The following is a 20,421-nucleotide window of genomic DNA, read 5'->3' on the forward strand; positions in this document are numbered from 1 at the left end:
TTGGCACCTGAGATGTGTGCTTTCCTGTGACTGCAATTTGTCTTGAACTGCTTCTATAGTTGCATTTTAAATGGTTGAGAGCCACTCTGGGAGCCTCAAGGTGAAGGAAGGTTAATAAATCAAATCAATAATAATGAAAAATAATAACCATAGGTGATCAAAGTCTATTTTTGGGAAAGGAACCTTGGGATGGATTTCTGGGGGGGAAACTCAGAGCCAGAGCACAAAGACATGCAAGAAGGCCAGAGGGGTTAAGAAAAAGGGGCAATGTGAAGAAATTGGGAGATTTCCTTCTTTCACGCCACCCCAAGCCGGCACCATAACCTTTTTGATCATCCTTGTTTCAAATTCATTAACAAGAGGCAATTGCAGAGGCCCCAATAAAAGGATTCGTTAGCATATAAAAAGGTTTGAGGCTCTGTTAGGAAGTTCATTATAGATAATTGAAGAGGCGAGGGCCGTTAAAAAGGCGAAATCCTCTTCCCAATGTGTGACTTTATCTGATTGACCTAATGTACTTCCTAATTGAAATTTTAAAAGGCAATTTCTTGGAAAGAGGGGATACAAGGGAGTTGCGGGTCTCGCCCTCTGTGTCCAAGCCTTGGGTACGGCCCAAGATGAGGAAGAGAGAACTTTTAAAAAATGGAGATCCTTCCCTAAGCCACCTCCACCCCTATACTGAGCCCAAGATATAAGCCATAGGAACTAGAATATACAGTATGTAGTTGGGTAATGTTGGACTGGAACCTGGGAGACCAGGGTTCGAATCCCCACTCAGCCATGCAGCTCATTGGGTGACCCTGGGACAGAGGCGCCATCTTGTGACCAAGGTGGGGGGAGGGTTGGTGTGTGTTATGCATGCGTGGCGTCATGCACACATTGTTCTAGATATAGGTAGGTAGCCGTGTTGGTCTGCCATAGTCAAAACAAAATAAAATACCGTATTTTTTGCTCTATAAGACTCACTTTTTCCCTCCTAAAAAGTAAGGGGAAATGTGTGTGCGTCTTACGGAGCGAATGCAGGCTGTGCAGCTATCCCAGAAGCCAGAACAGCAAGAGGGATTGCTGCTTTCGCTGCGCAGCGATCCCTCTTGCTGTTCTGGCTTCTGAGATTCAGAATATTTTTTTCTTGTTTTCCTCCTCCAAAAACCAGGTGCGTCTTGTGGTCTGGTGCGTCTTATAGAGCGAAAAATACGGTAAATTCCTTCCAGTAGCACCTTAGAAACCAACTAAGTTTGTTTGTTGGTCTCTAAGGTACAATGCATTGTGTAAGTGCCGTGTGTTTGACATCACAAACGGGCAACGCGCATCATTGGGAGGAAGCTGAGTGGGGAGTCCAGCATGGCACACCTCCCTCTCTCACACTCAGGAGGAACCAGCCGTTGAATCGCTCTGCCTTTGGCCTCCTCTGCTCCCTCAACATCGAGGGGGCCCACCCCCCTGCCAGCAAATATTGCTGTGGTCAAAGAGTCCTCTACCCCCTAGGAGCTGGTGTGCCTGCTGTGGGGCCAGTTGCTGTCTCTCAGTCATTAACCTCCCTCTTTCCCCCGCAGGGTCGCCGTGAGGACAACATGAGGATGTTGAGACTCCTTTAAAGCCCTAAATGGCCTATGTCCAGTATACGTGAAGGAGCGTCTCCACCCCCATTGTTCTGCCCGGACACTGAGGTCCAGCGCTGAGGGCCTTCTGGTGGTTCCCTCACTGTGAGAAGCCAAGTTACAGGGAACCAGGCAGAGGGCCTTCTCGGTAGTGGCACCCACCCTGTGGAACACCCTCCCACCAGATGTCAAAGACAAGAACAGCTACCAGACTTATGGTATTTTAATATTTTGTTGGAAGCTGTCCAGAGTAGATGGGGAAGCCCAGCCAGATGAGCGGGGGTATAAATAAATTATTATTATTATTATTATTATTATTATTTGCACAACAGCTCGAGCTCTTGGAAGGAAAGGTGGGGGTATAAATGTACAGTGGTGCCCCGCAAGACGAATGCCTCGCAAGACGGAAAACCTGCTAGATGAAAGGGTTTTCCGTTTTGGAGGTGCTTCGCAAAACGAATTTCCTAAGGGCTTGCTTCCCAAGACGAAAATGTCTTGCGAGTTCCTGCGGGGTTTTTTCCCTCCCCCCCCCTTTTTCCCAAGCCGCTAAGCCGCTTAACAGCTGATCCACTAAGCCGCTTATCAGCTGATCCGCTAAACCCGCTAATCCGCTAATAGCGCTAATCCTCTAAGCCGCTAATGGGCGAAGAGACTCGCGGAACGGATTCTTTTCGTCTTGCGAGGCACCACTGTACTGAACAAAACCCCACAATTTGCATGCATCTGTTAATAATAATAATAATAATAATAATAATAATAATAATAATAATTTATTATTTATATCCCACCCATCTGGCTGGGTTTCCCCAGCCACTCTGGGCAGCTTCCAACCGAATGTTAAAAACAAAACAATGCCAGACATTAAGGCCCCAAGCCACCACGACACTCCCAGGAGAGGCGCCTGACTCGGGCGCTCTGCAGGCCAGGCCCCGCGGTAAGTGCTGACCCCCACGGTGTGCTATTTTGTCACCTCCCTCAAGGATGACACCCGGGACAGTCTGCTCCCCCCTTCCTACGCCCCTGGTTCTGCCGCTGTACATGCATGCAGTGGCAGAACTAGGACCAAACTAGGATCAGACCACCATCCTAAATCTGACCAAAAGCTGGCTAAGGGGCTTAGGATGCGGCATAAACGCCGTTGCACAAGCAGAGAGGGACTCTACCAGCAGGGCAATACAGTGGTACCTCAGGTTAAGAACTTAATTCATTCTGGAGGTCTGTTCTTAACCTGAAACTGTTCTTAACCTGAGGTACCACTTTAGCTAATGGGGCCTCTTGCTGCCGCTGCGCCGCCACACGATTTCTGTCCTCATCCTGAAGCAAAGTTCTTAACCCGAGGTACTATTTCTGGGTTAGCGGAGTCTGCAACCTGAAGCGCCTGTAACCCGAGATACCACTGTACATATATTTTTAAGAAGTGAAGCTCCTGCCAACGCGCGATTTCTGTTCTCACCCTGAAGCAAAGTTCTTAACCCGAGGTACTATTTCTAGGTTAGTGGAGTCTGTAACCTGAAGCATCTGTAACCCGAGGTACTGCTGTAGTCCAAAAGGGCACCACCACCAAAACCTCTGTAGGTGCTGACGTATTTTTAATCTTTGTTGGAAGCCGCCCAGAGTGGCTGGGGAAAGCCAGCCAGATGGGTGGTGTACAAATAATAAATTATTATTATTATATTACCTACCAGCAGGGATTTGCCAGTGGTAGAGCCAGGAAGGCCATGAGAGTCTTTGGGTCCCGTCCCCTCAAAATGGCAGAAAACAGCACCAGTAGTGTAGTGATTTCCCCTCTGAACGATGCCGATGTGAGTAATTTAAGCTGGTCTCAATATTAACTGCATTTACCACCTCACCTTTTCCTCCAAGGGGCTCAAGGGGGGCGTACCTGTTTCTCCCCCCTCCTCCCTTCACGCCCACAGAAATCCTGCGAGGTCGCTTAGGCCAAGCCCTTAGCTTGTTGTGATTTCTTTATATATATATATATATATATATATATATATATATATATATATATATATAAATAAATTTTTATTCAGTTTTTCCTTTACAAATTAATCAACACAATCATGTTCTCAGATTTCCAATTTTTGTACTTCCACCAGCTCCTCCACCAATCATCCATATCTGCTGTCTTTACGCATTTTCTCTATATAATATTGCCAATTAGATATCCTTTCGTCTCTATTTCTTTTTTACAATACACCTTCGACTATCACAAAACCTGTTTAAAACCCACTAGCGTTATCTGTTATCACAGATGTTTTCCAGATAATCCGAAAACTTTGCCCAGTCCTTGATGAACTTGTGATCCCTCTGGTATCTAATTTTCCCAGTCATTTTATCCAATTCTGCATAGTCCATAAGTTTCATTCTCCACTCTTCAAGGGTCGGTAGTTCCTCTTGTTTCCATTTTTGGGCCATTAATATTCTTGCCGCTGTTACTGCATATTGGAAAAGTTTATAGTCCCTTCTATTTATCTCTCTTCCTGTTATTCCTAACAAAAAGGATTCTGGTTTCTTTACAAATGTATATTTAAACATCTTTTTCAACTCATTGTATATCATTTCCCAGAAACCTTTTACCTTCTTACATTCCCACCACATATGAAAGAATGACCCTTCTTTTTCTTTACATTTCCAGCACTTATTACATGTTTTAAACATTTTTGCTAACTTAACCGGTGTAATGTACCATCTGTATACCATTTTCATAATATTCTCTTTTAACGCCATACATGCAGTAAATTTCATATTTTCATTCCATATTTTTTTCCAATCTTGTTGTGATTTCTTTTGGCGGATTCATTTTTTTCCTTTTCCTTAAACTGCAACGCATCTCCGACTGCGAGCAACAGCAACAATGTCCAAATGCATCCCGGCATCGCTTGCGTTTGTTTTTGTTTCTTGCGAAAAGAAGCACGAGACGCTGCAAACTAATGTGCCGGAAAAGCAAGAGGCGGTAATAAGCATGCCATGCGCGGCGCATAGCTCCTGATTTACAGCTCGCACTGTGTTTACATTATTACACTACTAATTTCCACGGTCATAAAATCATATTTATATTTTATGCCACGGAGCAGGGGAAGGGGACTAAAGAGATCTTATTAGGCCATAAAAGAGGAATCAGGTCAGTGATAACACAGGGAGGGCTTCAAGCCCTGTAAATTTCTTTTGTATCTTTTGGCCAGCCTCGCCACATCTCTCTCTCTTTTTCTCTTTCTCTCTTTTTCCCCTCTCTCTCTCCCTCCACCCTTACCAACTCTGCCATCGCCTCCTCCAAAGTCACACCCTTCCCTTGTGTAACAGAACCAGCCCAGGAGAGGCTCCAGCCGGTCAGAGGATCCTTTAACGCACCATATATTTTATCTGCATTTCCTAAAAGTTTACGGCACCATTAGCTTGATGGATGACGTACATATTTATTGGCACAGAAGTAATAATGGAGAAGGAGAATGCCCATAACCTTAAAAGGTAACTGAGGAAAAGAAGTGCTGCCTGGGGGATTTATGGAAGGCATAAACGTCTGTAGATAACAACAGAATAATTGAGTATTGGACTGCTGGTGGCTTCGACAGGCTCCATCCTAGTTAAGGGGGCTGTCAGGGACTCCTCCCCATAAAACCGGTTTTATTTCCTTTGTTTATTTTTTAGTGCTGGCGAGAAGCGTCTGTGAGCAAAAGCCTGAGGATGCCCTCCCCTCTCTCTTACTCTCCATCCCAAGACATAGTTCAGGGGTCCCCAAACTAAGGCCTGCAGGCCTGATAAGGCCTGAGGGATTCGTCTATCCAGCCCGCGGCAACCTCCGCCGCCCGCTGCCCGCTCTTACCGGCGCTGCGCCGGGTGGCTGCCCACTCCCGGGTCGGAGGAGCACCAGAAATAGCTTGTGCGCATGTGCAAGCGTTATTTGCACATGCGCAAGCATTATTTCTGGTGCACATTTGGGTCAGAGCAGGCTGGTGCACATTCTCACAAGCTATTTCCGGTACTCCTCCGCCCCTGAAGTGCACCAGAAATCGTGTGTGCGCATGCGTATGGGCACGCGCTCCCCCACCCGCCGGCCCGCCGCGCAATCAGCGCTGGAGACACCGGCCCGAGGTGCGGTAAGTTTGCTGACCCCTGATCTAGGTGGTCTTCTTCTTTTGCAATAAAGATCCTGCTCGATCAGGCCAATGGTCCATCTCGCCCAGCACCCTTTTCTCGCAGCAAGGCTTCTGAACCCTAGTTTCTGGAAACCTCAGGACTGGGGTGTGCTATTGCACTTGGGTCCTACTTGCCAGTTGCCCACTGAGGCATCTGGTTAGTTACCATGAGAAGACAATGCCAGATTAGATGGTCCATTGGCCTGACCCAGCAAACCCTTCTTATGTTCTTATGGGAACTGCAGGAGGGCAGAGTGCAGACGCTCCCAGTGTCTCTATTTTCCAGGGACAGCCCTGGTTTTACAGAAGCCACCTCAGTTTCTGATTTGATCCTGGAATGTCCTGCTTTTCCTTAAAGGTAAAAGTAAAGGGACCCCTGACCATTAGGTCCAGTCGTGGACGACTCTGGGGTTGTGGCACTCATCTCGCTTTATTGGCCGAGGGAGCCGGCGTACAGCTTCCGGGTCATGTGGCCAGCATGACTAAGCCGCTTCTGGCAAAACAGAGCAGCGCAAGGAAACACCGTTTACCTTCCTGCCAGAGTGGTTCCTATTTATCTACTTTGCACTTTGACATGCTTTTGAACTGCTAGGTTGGCAGGAGCAGGGACCGAGCAACAGGCGCTCACTCCTTCGCAGGGATTCGAACCGCTGGCCTTCCAATTGGCAAGCCCTAGGCTCAGTGGTTTAACCCACAGCGCCACCCGCGCCCCGCTTTTCCTTAGGACATCCCTATTTTCATCGGAGGGTATGGTAGGATGTCCTTATTTTCACTGGAGAAATAGTGGAGGGTATAGAGCAGGCATAGGCAAACTCAGCCCTCCAGACGTTCTGGGACTACAACTCCCATCATCCCTAGCTAACAGGACCAGTGGTCAGGGATGATGGGAGTTGTAGTCCCAAAACAGCTGGAGGGCCGAGTTTGCTTATGCCTGGTGTAGAGTTATGCAAACCCTGAGCCAAGGAGATAAGTAACTATACAACCTTTAGAAGACATCTGAAAGCAGCCCTGTATTGGGAAGGTTTTGTAAATGTTTAATTGTGGGTTGTGAAACACAAGAGCAGTCAAGTACAACATTCCTAGAGTGAACATGTTTACACATGGGGAGGAATGTTTGTCCAGCAAGTAGGTAAACTTCCTGTATCCTTCTGGGCTGGGACAGACTCCCTCTGCATGTGACTAGAAGTGGGCATGGCCTCACCTGTGCAGGTAATGACAAAAGCACAGGGCAGGGCAGCCATCTCTCTCTCTTTGACTACATGCATCAAAGAAGCAACATCTGCTTAGCCAAAGATGCTCTCTTGGCTTCCAGCCAAGAGAGGACAAACGGGCTATCTCCTTATGAGATAATTTCCAGGTGTATGTTACTTTTCTATGCTAAGTCTGCCTTCTGGGATCCGATTGTGAACAGAATGTGAGTGAGTAAACTCTTTTTATACTTTTATAGAAGACTGTGTCGTGTCTTATCTTTTTATGAGGGAATAAGGGGGAAATACCAGAACAGTTATTATAGAGGCTTTAGCGAGCCTGAGCAAACGCATCCGCTGTGAGTTTAAAAAGGGGAATGTTACTCTGCTAAATTGTGAACTTGTTAACACAAGTTGGAAAGGCTATAATCAGACAACATATCCTTTCCTGCATCCCTGAACATTCCCACATTAATGGGTGGTGTATAGATAATAAAATGATGATGATGATGATGATGGTGGTGATGAACTAGGATGTCCCCATATTCATTGGATAAATGTTGGAGAGTATGAAAGTGCTGCTGTGGTGTCAGGTCCTGCTTGCCATTGATTTTTTTTATAAAAAAAATAGTATTTATTGAAGTTTTAAGGTTACAAAAAGAAAAAAGAAGAAACACCAAATTAAACAATAGCAAAACAACACATCACAATAAAAAACAGAAAAATAGAAACAATTAAAAAAAAACAAATCGAACCTTCCCATAACTTGTCTTTCATTTGCTTGTTTCCCTGACCTCCTCACACCTCCCTTTTTTGTATTCTAAGTCAATTATCCATTTCAGCAAATCCTTTCCCTCTCTTCAAATTTTTATCCTGAAAATTTATCTTGATCTTAATATAAGTTTACTTTCCCTCCTTTCACCAATTAACAGTCTATTTTTCTTAAATCCAGGTCCTGCTTGCCATTGAAGCACCCGGTTGGACACTGTGAGAGCAGGAAGGGACCATATCCAGGAAGCTCTTCTGATGTTCTTATTTATCTATTGCTCTTTAGTCTTTTCTCCTCTCTCTGGGCAGCTTTGCAGGGCAGCCTCTGCTTGGCTGCCCAAGGCCTGCTCCCTGGCTTGTTCTTCTCGCACCTGTTACGAACCCTTCTTTCTCCATCTGGAGAGCATCCATTCCGGAGACCCAAGAGGGGCGGCAAATCTCGCTTCTTAAGTGGAGGGAAAGGGACAAAGGAAATCAGCGCGTTTGAACCTGAAGGGTCTCTTAAAGGCCTGCTAACATGCAGCAGCTGTTCCTGGGGAAACGCACAGCCTTGGGATCTGCCAAACCCTGGGATGAATTCATATTTGAACCCCTCATTCTTTTATGTGTCCCAAAGCATGAATGAGCTGGCATGAAATACTTGCAACAAAGATATTTCTTCTTCTTCTTCTTCTTCTTCTTCTTCTTCTTCTTCTTCTTCTTCTTCTTCTTCTTCTTCCCCTCTCCCTCCCCTTTTCTTTTTGGCGACAAAATGACCCCCCCCCATCCTTCTCTGAGCGGAGAGGGTGGGTGGAATGAGCAACCACCTGAAAACAGCTACACACGAAAAGATGAAAAACTCCTTCAAGGTAATTAGATGATTAAGAACCTTTTAAGCCCAGGACCTAACAGATTTGTTATCTGGAGCTGCTCTTTTTACACATTCCAAGCTTTTATTCTCTGCTTACCGCCCGCCTTATTGCAATCCGCAACCCCCCCCCCCATCTCCCGCTGCTGCCCTGCGCCACCCACTTGGTTCCTACTCATACAAAGCTGAAATCCTTTTCAGAGTCCTGAACAAGATACTGTTCATCTCTCGCACAGCAAAAGAAACGCAGGCAACAGAGGCTTACTTCTTCATCCTATCCAGTCAAACCGGGCTAGCTTACGGCATGCGGGCGGCGTCAGCGATATAGGAAGGTTGCGATGCTAGGAAGGAATCGTTGAAAGTAGCAACGGGAGGGGTTTCGGTGGGAGAAGGAGGTCTTTCTCGCTGCCACGGGGGCCAAATCAGAACATAAGAACTTGAGAACAACCTGCAGGATCAGGCCAATGGCCCATCTAGTCCAGCATCCTGTTCTCACAGTGGGCAACGAAATGCCTATGGGAAACCCGTACGCAGGATCCGAGCACAAGAGCAACTCTCCCCTCCTGGGGTTTCCAGTAAAGCCACTTCCGCCCTGCAGAGGAGGTGGGGTTGCGGGCTGCACGCCCCCAGCCCCCGCGTGATTGGGGGAATCCCCAGCCGCATCAGCCCCTGGCCAGCCAATCGGCTGGCTCTGGGGGCGTGGCCTGTCCTATTTAAGGCAGGCACGGCCAGGGATCTCCCTCTTTTCCCGCCTGCCAGCTGTTCTGGTTTTTCCCACCCTCCCGCCCTTTCAGGTTTTCGTTCCTTGACCTTGCTACAGACCTTGGTTGGTCGCCATTGAGGGGCCTGGTAGGAATTTTTCCACTTGGCAAATTGGCACCAGCCACTTGGTTTTTGCCTATCTTGTAGCAAATGGTCACAACTTTCTTGGTACTGGTGGTTAGGCATTGGTATTGTTCTGTAGTTGGAAGAGGAGAGGAAGCACGATCACTGGAAGGGGGGGCGGGAACTCGCCATCTAGCCTGGTGGTCATCTAGTGGCAGGGAGTTCCATAGTTTAACTATGCAGTCTTACTTGAATTCTGCTTCCTGGTTTTCCGCAGCTATTTGGTTGACCAGTTTGAGAACAGGGTGCTGGACTAGATGGGTTGCTGGCCTAATGCTACAGGCTCTCCTGACATTCTTACGGAGGTCCAACATCATCTGCGTGGTCACAGGTCTGTCATCCTTGCCTTCTGATATGCTGACAACCACAAGAAAGAATTTAGGCCTTTCGTTGAGTTTTTTTCCCTTTCAAATCTTAGGGAATGCGTAAGTTGGCATGATCTCTCTATTAACAACCCATTGCTCCACTTCTTCTCTGCTTCTTAATAAATATCCCAGTCCTAAGAATGGTTCTGTCTTTGTCCTCTCGAACACCACCTTTCCTTTCCAACAATTCATTCCACAAAGGACGGAGTTGCCAAGTGTGTTGTAAACCAGCAGGGCTCAATTCTCCCAAGCCTCCGTCGCAAAGGGAAATTACACATCAGAGTGAAGTATCCCGGTTACAAATCATCCCACCATATTGTCAGCCTGTTTTGATTGAGCTCGACACCGGAGGTGTAAATATTCTTGCTTTATTGCCAAGCTGAAGTTCTGAACAAGACGCGGACAGGCCTTTCCAACGTCTGCGCTTTGTGTGAGCAATGGCGATTTGGATCTTAATCAGGTGAACGAGTGAAAATGGACTAATCCGATCTCTTGTAAAAGAAGACTTGTCTTCAACTGGTCCATTAGGGGGCAACTGTTATTGAAGATAATATATAGAAGAAGCTTTGGGATGCTATACTATTATGCTCCAAATCTGCTCCAGGTCTGAGAAATAATGCTAAGAACTGTTTTTGAGGTGCCATTATACACCTGTAAAGCTTTCTTTACAGAAACGTGGGTGGCGCTGTGGGTTAAACAACAGAGCCTAGGACTTGCTGATCAGAAGGTTGGCGGTTCGAATCCCCGCGATGGGGTGAGCTCCCGTTGCTCGGTCCCTGCTCCTGCCAACCTAGCAGTTCGAAAGCACGTCAAAGTGCAAGTAGATAAAGAGGTACCGCTCTGGCGGGAAGGTAAACGGCATTTCCGTGCACTGCTCTGGTTTGCCAGAAGTGGCTTAGTCATGCTGGCCACATGACCCGGAAGCTGTATGCCGGCTCCCTCAGCCAATAAAGCGAGATGAGCTCCGCAACCCCAGAGTCGGCCACCACTGGACCTAATGGTCAGGGGTCCCTTTACCTTTAAAGCTTTCTTAGAATTGATGCTTTTGAATTATGGTGCTGGAGGAGACTCTTGAGAGTCCCATGGACTGCAAGAAGAACAAACCTATCCATTCTTAAGGAAATCAGCCCTGAGTGCTCACTGGAAGGACAGATCGTGAAGCTGAGGCTCCAATACTTTGGCCACCTCATGAGAAGAGAAGACTCCCTGGGAAAGACCCTGGTGCTGGGAAAGATGAAAGGCACAAGGAGAAGGGGATGACAGAGGATGAGATGGTTGGACAGTGTTCTCGAAGCTATGAACATGAGTTTGACCAAACTGCGGGAGGCAGTGGAAGACAGGAGTGCCTGGCGTGCTCTGGTCCACGGGGTCATGAAGAGTCGGACACGACTAAACAACAAACAAACAACACTTCAAGAACAATGGCAGTATTCCACCAAATAACGAAAGAATGATTTCTGCTTGCACAATGAGACCTGTCCCACTCTCTCCTCTCTGTATCTCCTCCACAATTTATTTGGGGGTCTCTCCCAACCTTCCCAAGCAGATTTGGTAATGGCATGGGATGCTCACTGGAGAAGGAGAGGGGCGTAAGTCATTTTCTGCAAGCAGAAGTTCTTGCATTCAACTAATTGTTTTATTGAATACCACCCAATATCTTTGTTGGTGAAGTGGGGAAAGTGTAGGGCTTCCCTCGCCCTTGATCTGGAGACTGCAGCTAGGGCAGAACGCTGCAGCCCAATTGCTGACAGTGGTGAGGCCTGCCTGGTTAGTAGATTTTGAATATCTGAGCGTTTTGATTTGTTGAGTTAACGGGGGTCATGCAACGTTTCCTAATTCTGTGTCGCGTTACAGAGGCAGTTGAAAATCCGACTGCTGTTGCCCACCAGAGATACTTCTCATGTGTTGTATTGTTGGCCCAGAAATGAAAGCAAGAATAAATACCGGCCAAAGAAGAATGGCAGATAAAATTAATGGACTATGCAGAATTGGATAAAATGGCAGGAAGGATTCGATACCTGTGGGACCAGAGATTTGCAGAAGATTGGAAGAAATATACGAACTATTTGAAGAGCAACTGTAATCAACAAATTACGCTAGGAGGACTACAATAAGTTTTGTAAGGAGAAACATATAAAATATTGCAAAGAAGAGAAAGAAGAGGGACATTAGTTTAAATTTAAATGTAATAGTGTAAGCAAGATATGTATATTAAGTGAAAAGATTGGAAAAATTTCAGATGTGATTGATGGAAGTCAAAAAATTGTATAAGATATAAAAGTATGTTTAATAATTGTTGAAAATGATACATTAAAAAACTAATATATATGTGTGTGTGTGTGTGTGTGTGAGAGAGAGAGAGAGAGAGAGAGAGAGAGAGAGAGAGAGATATCTCAGGTGTTGACTGCTGCTGCAACATCTTTGGGAGGCAAAATACTGATGCTGTTACATAGCAAATATTTTCAGGATATTATTATTATTATTATTATTATTATTATTATTATTATTATGAATCCTCCTCCTTTCTCCAAGGAGCTCAAGGTTGAAGAACAATGGTTCTCCCACTCCTCATTTCCTCCCCACGATGACCCTGTGAAGTAGGTTGGGCTGAGAGGCAAGAGCGACTGGCCCAAGGTCATATTCAGTGAACTTCATGGCTGTGTGGAGATTCAAACCCTGCTCTCCCAGGTCCTAGCCCAAGTCTCCAACCATTCTACTACCGCTGGCTCTGTTGGATATTGACACATTCACATTGATACATGCGAACACACCCAGAGAGGCTATTTGGAGGCTATTCACCCAGAAAGATTGTGATGAGAAAGGAATTGGAGTCCATTATTACCAGAGACCAGATAGATGATGGTTAAATTTATTACCTGCCCTTCATCAGCATTTATCGTAATGGGTTACAACAATTTTAAATACTGAATTAAAAGCAATCAGAGCAAATTGCAACCCCAGGAATAGGGTGGGCCTGGAAGACACACATCTCAGGTATTAAATGTCAGGCATTTCATAGAACCATAGAATCTTAGAGTTGGAAACGACCCAAGAATCATCTAGTCAGACCCGCTGCAATGCAGGAATCCCAGCTAAAGCATCCATAACAGATGGCCTGGAAGCTGGGCAGGGAAGAAGCCAGACACGCCTTATGTGAAGGAAATTCCACAACTTAGGGGCTACCACAGAAAAGGCCCTCTCCTTGGCCACCCCTCTCCCCAGCCTGGAACTTTCTCAGATGAAGCCAACAAATTTCTAAAACTCTCTCCATGTTTCCTCCCCACCCATTCCCCTCAGAGGGATGATGGTGGACCCTGGCAAACATCCCACAGGGCATTCCTACCTCAGGAACCTTGACTCGTCCTTCCAAGAAGTGGCAGTTGAGGGGTTCGTGAGTACAGACGTGGCGGTATTTGCACCAGTGGCACCGGTAAGGGCTCTCCACGCAGGACAGGCACCTGGGCAGAAGGGAGAAGAGGAGAAGGAAATCGAGAGACTTCAAATGCAAAATATGATCTAGACATTTAAAGAAGGCACAGGGAAAACCACACCATGGGGAGGGGGAGCAAAGAACATCATCATCATCATCATCATTATTATTATTATTATTATTAACATGAATATTTATTTGCTGCTTTTTCACAAAAATGACTCAAAGTGGCTTGAAACAAACATTAATGCCCGGTACAAGAACAAGAATAAAAGAGGAAACTGAAATAATCATTAAATATATATATTATTTGTTGTCCACCTAATTCTCCAAGGACTCAAAGCTCTCCCCCACCTCATAACTACCCACAACAGCCCTGTGAGGTAGGTATGGTGGCTGAGTGGCAGTGTCTAGCCCAGGGTGACCCAGTGAGCTTCCTGAGTGAGTAGAGATTCGAACCCAAGTCTTTCCCGGGTCCTAGTCTGAAGTCTAACCACTACACCACACTGGCTCATAAAAGGCAGACCCCACGTAACCCATGCCGTTGAAAAGACGAGCAGCAGAAGAGGCCACAAATATACTTAAGTCCTGTCCTCAATGAGGACCAGAAACCTGAGAGAATAAAAATGTTTCTGCCTCAAGCCTGGACACAGACAAGGATGCTATCAGGCACACCTTTGTGGGTGGAGCATTCCATGAATGGGGAACCACCACCGAAAAGGCCCCATCCTCACGTCCCTACCCTTTGAAACTACTTCAGAGGAGGCACACAGGGAGGGGCTTCAGATGATGAATGTAAGATATTGGGGTCCTGAGCTGAGTAAGTCTTTAAAGGTCAAAAGCAGCACTTTGAATTAAGCCAATAATTCAATTGGTAGCCAAGACTGGTTTTGTTTTTATATTAAGAAGAAGAAGAAGAAGAAGAAGAAGAAGAAGAAGAAGAAGAAGAAGAAGAAGAAGAGGAGGAGGAGGAGGAGGAGTTTGGATTTGATATCTCGCTTTATCACTACCCTAAGGAGTCTCAAAGCGGCCAACATTCTCCTTTCCCTTCCTCCCCCACAACAAACACTCTGTGAAGTGAGTGGGGCTGAGAGACTTCAGAGAAGTGTGACTGGCCCAAGGTCACCCAGCAGCTGCATGTGGAGGAGCAGGGAAGCGAACCCAGTTCACCAGATTACGAGTCCACTGCTCTTAACCAATACACCACACTGGCTCTCCCATCCTGCCCTATTCAATAATCTGGTCGCTGAGTTCTGCAGAAGCTGCAGCTTCCAAACCATCTTCAAAGGCAGTCCCACGTACAATGCATTTCAGCAATCTAACTGAGGGGTAATGTTATGCAACTGCTGGGTGGTTTACAGCATATATATAAAAACTGTAAAACATCAGACATTAAAAATTTCCGGATACAGACCTGCCTTCTTCTAAAAGTCAGATAGTTGTTTATTTCCTTGATATCTGGTGGGAGGGCGTTCCACAGGGCGGGTGCCACTACCAAGAAGGCCCTCTGCCTGGTTCCCTGTAACCTCAATTCATGCAGGGAGGGAACTGCCAGAAGGTCCTCAGAGCTGAATCTCAGTGTCCGGGCTGAACGATGGGGATGGAGACGCTCTTTTGGGTATACTGGGCAGAGGCCGTTTAGGGCTTTAAAGGTCAGCACCAACACTTTGAATTGTGCCCGGAAACGTACTGGGAGCCAATGTAGATCTTTCAGGACCGGTGTTATATGGTCTCGGCAGCCATTCCCAGTCCCCAGTCTAGCTGCCTCATTCTAGATTAGTTGTAGTTTCCAAGTCACATAGCATAGCTGTAGGCTCTAAAACATTGCATACAACAGATGAATCCAGCCAAAATTTCTCAAAGAATTTTCGGACTGGGAGGGACCCCAGTGGGCATCTAATCCAACCCCCTGCAATGCAGTAACGACAGCTCAAATGGATCAAAACTGGATCGCTGAGAATTTCAGTGTTCAGGGTTTTAACCCTCAAAGGAAGCCTGGCCATGACGGAGGCTCAGAAACAAGAGGATCAATGCTAGGATCAGACCCCAGCATCCACAATCTTTCTGCCCTGTCCTTGTCGTATGAACTCCCTACTTCCCTTCCTCACTGCAAATGTAAGCCTAGACATAAAAGCAAATATCTCATAATTGCTGTGTACACATTTTTCTTTTTGTAGAAAAATAAGAAAGAAAGAAAAAGGCTAGGGAACTCCCTGGGTTATTCCTATTCTGTCTGTATCCCCGATGCAAACACTCCACCTCCCTCTCCTGCTGGTGAAATCTGTCTCTGCTTCAATCCACCGAAGACTCGGCTGTTCTTTAAATTGATAACAAGCTCCTGCTCTGATAAATCAAATTAAAAATGGATAGTGTATTATAGTTTGTCAAGTCGGAAAGCAAAACACGCCATAAATATTTAAACGCCAGCATCTCTGGGTAGCTGAAGTCGGGTTTCCAACCGCCTCCCCCTTCTCTCTCCCCCCCTTCCAATTTCACCTGCGCTGCTGTTTGTCAAAGTGGCAGAGACGGGGAAATAGGATTTGGCGTCGCTTGCGAATTGCCAAACTGATGCAAATATCTCTTCTTGGTGCAGCTAGAGCACACTTTGGTGCAAAATTCTGGGATGCTAAAGATACGGTAGGTGCATTCCATGGGAATGCTAGATCTCCCAGCACATGTGAATTGCACTGTGGGTTAAACCACAGAGCCTAGGGCTTGCCAATCAGAAGGTCGACGGTTCGAATCCCTGCGATGGGGTGAGCTCCTGTTGCTCGGTCCCTGCTCCTGCCACCCTAGCAGTTCAAAAGCACGTCAAAGTGCAAGTAGATAAATAGGTACTGCTCTGGCGGGAAGGTAAACGGCGTTTCCGTGTGCTGCTCTGGTTCGCCAGAAGCGGCTTAGTCATGCTGACCACATGACCCGGAAGCTGTACACCGGCTCCCTCGGCCTTTAAAGCGAGATGAGCGCCACAACCCCAGAGTCGGTCACGACTGGACCTAATGGTCAGGGGTCCCTTTACCTTTACCTTACGTTTGTACAAAGAGGGACGCCACCTGATATGCGTTTAAAGCAGGATCATTTCCCCAAAGAATCCTGGGAGCCGTGTTTTGTTAGGGGTGCTGAGAGTTATTAGGAGACACCGCTAGTCCCCCAAAAGCATACCCTCCAAGTGCCCCTATTTTCCAGGCACAGTTCCAGAATTACGAACGCCATCCTGGCTTCTGATTCAATCCCAGAATGTCCCTATTTCCTTTGCCAGTGCTGCCACCGCCCAGCTCAGGGATGAGGATGAGCTGGAATGTTGGAGGGTGTGCGGAAAGAGCTACGATTCACAGAGTTTTGCCGGGGAGAGGGACAGGTGGTTAAACCGCAAACTTACGAGTTGTGGACGCTGCAATTGTAGAAGACGAAACTGGTGCTAGCAAAGGTCATCCCTGTTTCCTTGGATTTGAGCTGGAGCTGGACAATGTGGTGGTCTCCTGGAAGAGGAAGAAAAAAAGGACTTATTCTATCTGGTTGGCATCCGCCTGTCTAGGGAGAAAATGGAAGAGTGCGCCTTTGCGGGTGAAGTCTAAACTGACTGGCAACAGCTCTCCAGGGTTTCAGGCATATGTCTTTCCCAGTCCCACCTGAAGATGTCAGGGATGACACCCAGGACCGTCTGCTTGCAAGGCAAACCCTCTGCCACTGAGCTATGGCTCTTCCTGCAGCTAATTGCAAGAAAAAAATTGCCTGAGGTTGACCATTTTAGCATTGCGTGGCGAGTCCCCACCCCCCAGCAGAAATAATGACACATGACACAATTATTAAGGTTAATGGGCTAAATAAGGCCACAACTTTATTGGTTACAGGTGATGAGCGGTATTGGCTTAGGCATTGGTCCTAACCTACTATATCCAGCTTCAGCCCCTCTGCTTGAAGTCCAGGAAGGGTTAACCACCATTAGGGGGAGTCCTGCTGATGCACATCAACTAGGAACTCCCCCCGGGGTCACCGATAGGGGGCGTGCCTTAGGCCCTCACCTCCCCAGGCTTTGGACAGGGCCATGCCCCCCAGAATCCTTTATCGGATTACCCTTCAATATGTGGGGCAGGTGATGGCGCTACCTCCCCTCTTCCATCTACAGAACAATACCAATGCCTAACTGCCAATACCAAGAAAGTTATACGAGGTAGGCGAAAACCAAGTGGCTGGTGCCAATTTACCAAGTGGAAAAATTCCTACCAGGCCCCTCAACGGCGACCAACCAAGATCCATAGCAAGGTCAAGGAACAAAAACCTTATAGGGCGGGAGGGTGCGAAAAACCAGAACAGCTGGCAAGTGGCAAAGCAAAGAGGGAGAGCCCCGGCCGCGTCTTGCTTTAAATAGGGCAGGCCATGCCCCCAGAGCCAACCAATTGGTTGGCCAGAGGATGACGCGGCCAGGAATCCCCCCAATCAAGTGGAGCTGGGCTCCAGCCGCAGCACGCGTGGTGGGGCCGTGAAGCCCGCAACTCCACCTCCTTCAAGGGCGGAAGTGGCTTTCTAAAAGAGGAAGACAATCCACACTCTGTTCACAAGGAAGTTCTCCTTGCTGCCTAACTTGGCTCCCTTTTCACCTGCTCTCAAGATGCAACCCTCAGCACGCGGCGTTCCTTAAAGAATCATGGGAAGTCCGCACACCTTTTAATTGGTGGGGGCATTGTAGCCAGACAGCCAAGCCTCAATAGTTTTCCGGCTTAGGGGTAGAGATATGCTCCCTCCTTTCTATGTCATCTGTGCTGGGGGACAGCCCCTGTCAATCAGCTGGCAGGGTGGGTGTGGCCGCAGGTAATTTAACTGCAGCGCAGCCGGTTGGCACCCTCTTCTTGCCTCTTCGTCACATCACCCTACCCACCCACCCTCTTTTCATGCTTTTCTCTGATATGACCTGGTTATGGCAATTGTCAGTCGCCATGTTGTTGGGGCCGCATAGGAATTTTCCCCACTTGGCAAATTGGCACTAGCCATTTGGTTTCCGCCTACCTATTAGCAATTGTCACAACTTTTGTGAGGTTAGGCATTGGGTAAGCCTTCGTCTGGTTGGAGGGAAGGTTGTTGTCTTCGCCTGCCCCTCCTCAGTAAAGGTATCCTGTTAAAGGGATCCAGGGTGTGAATCCTGTCCAATGCCTGGACATGGGCTAGGGCCATGTCAAAGCCCCTATGGCAGCCTTTCTCAGCCTGTGGGTCCCCAGATGTTGTTGAACTACAACTCCCATCATCCCTAGCTAGCAAGGCCAGAGCTCAGGGATGATGGGAATTGTAGTCCAACAACATCTGGGGACCCACAGGTTGAGAACCGCTGCCCTATGGGGACCCCACGGGTGCCACTATCTGATGTAAGTTATAGGGCACCCCCTATCGGTGGGTTAACCTTCTGTGTACTCCCTGCAGACGGGCAGGAGTCAAGATACAGCCTGGCTTCACCCCAATGCCTAAGCCAGGCATGGCCAAACTTGGCCCTCCAGATGTTTTGGGACTACAACTCCCATCATCCCTAGCTAACAGGACCAGTGGTCAGGGCTGATGGGAATTGTAGTCCCAAAACAGCTGGAGGGCCAAGTTTGGCCATGCCTGCCCTAAGCCAAACCGCTCACATCTGTAACCAACAAAGTTGTGGCCTATTTGAACCCTTAAAGGAAAATACTCTGTGCCAGTGTGTTTTATTGTTCTCCTGGGAACTTTGTGGCTCAGGTGCCTTGGCACACAAATGTAGCATTACCCTTCACAGAAGTGAAATTCCTAATGCAACAGTTCTCAGGATCCTTTGGCCGGGAGATGGGGGGAGGGAGATCTCTAAATGTGCGTCGGATGTGCTTTAAAACAGAGACTCATAGAATTGTAACATTGCAAGGGACCCCAAAGGGCATCCAGTCCAACCCCTGCAATGCAGGAATCACCTTGTTTCACAGGAGCCTTCCTGCCCCCTTTTTTAATTCCATCCGCCCCATTCCAGTAAGTATAGGCCACAACCTTACTCCCTTTCTCCCGCGCCACATCCCCGCCTGCCTAACAGACCAGGATGCTGGCTGATGACAGTAATTGCAGGAATTTCATAAGGAAGGTGCACATGTTTAATGCAAAACTTTAACCCGCCTGCCCTCTTCCACCTCTATTATTTTCTTCCTCACCTGAGAGAGTCATTAATCAATCACGCCAAAGGGAACCTGACAACAACTCATCACCGCCGGCCTGTACACACACATGCACATGCACACTCCTGCATACATTTTGCCATCGGAGTGCCCCACTGCTGCCCATCTGCCATGCTGATGACTTTGACAGCTCAATTAAATGCGTTGCATTTAATATGAGCTACTCTTCCCTTATGGACGCGGGTGGCGCTGTGGTCTAAACCACAGAGCCTAGGGCTTGCCGATCAGAAGGTTGGTGGTTCAAATCCCTGCAACAGGGTGAGCTCCCGTTGCTCGGTCCCTGCTCCTGCCAACCCAGCAGTTCGAAAGCACGTCAAAGTGCAAGTAGATAAATAGGTACTGCTCCGGTGGGAAGGTAAACGGCATTTCTGTGCGCTGCTCTGGTTTCACCAGAAGAGGCTTAGTCATGCTGGCCACGTGACCCGGAAGCTGTACGCCGGCTCCCTCGGCCAATAAAGCGAAATGAACGCTGCAACCCCAGAGTCGGCCACGACTGGACCTAAGGGTCAGGGGTCCCTTTACCTCTTAACTTAGATTTAGGGGACACGGGTGGCGCTGTGGTCTAAACCACTGAGCCTCTTGGACTTGCCTATCGGGAGGTCGGCGGTTCGAATCCCCGCAACAGAGTGAGCTCCCATTGCTGGGTCCCTGCTCCTGCCCACCTAGCAGTTCGAAAGCATGTCAAAGTGCAAGTAGATAAATAGGTACCGCTCCGGCAGGAAGGTAAATGGCGTTTCCGTGCGCTGCTGTGGTTCGCCAGAAGCGGCTTAGTCATGCTGGCCACATGACCCAAAAGCTGTCTGCAGACAAATGCCAGCTCCCTCAGCCAGTAAAGCGAGATGAGCGCTGCAATCCCAGAGTCGTCAGCGACTGGACCTAAGGGTCAGTGGTCCCTTTACCTTTACCTTTTACTTCTCCCTTGCTGGGGACTTCAGAGGGCTGGACAGAGCAGTGGGAGCAACGTATGCCTGCTTGCCCCCCCCATTTAAATTTGGGCAAGGGGGAAGAGAAGGTCCATTTGGATTCAGCACA

General features: G+C 47.7%; 1 protein-coding gene across 5 annotated transcripts in view; it reads right to left on the bottom strand.

Annotated features, from left to right (window-relative positions):
- The window catches only part of PLXNA4 (plexin A4), a 580,684-nt gene that overhangs the window by 122,931 nt on the left and 437,332 nt on the right, over positions 1-20,421 (bottom strand). For all 5 annotated transcript variants that reach the window (XM_083572528.1, XM_083572529.1, XM_083572532.1 and 2 more), the window contains 2 exons: positions 16,596-16,695; positions 13,130-13,244 (listed from right to left, as the gene is read on the bottom strand). In XM_083572528.1, coding sequence (XP_083428654.1) covers positions 13,130-13,244; positions 16,596-16,695 — 215 coding nt within the window. The remainder of the gene's footprint in view (positions 1-13,129; positions 13,245-16,595; positions 16,696-20,421) is intronic.

The sequence above is a fragment of the Podarcis filfolensis genome (assembly GCF_964270895.1).
Source record: "Podarcis filfolensis genome assembly, chromosome: 10".
Taxonomy (NCBI): Eukaryota; Metazoa; Chordata; class Lepidosauria; order Squamata; family Lacertidae; genus Podarcis; species Podarcis filfolensis.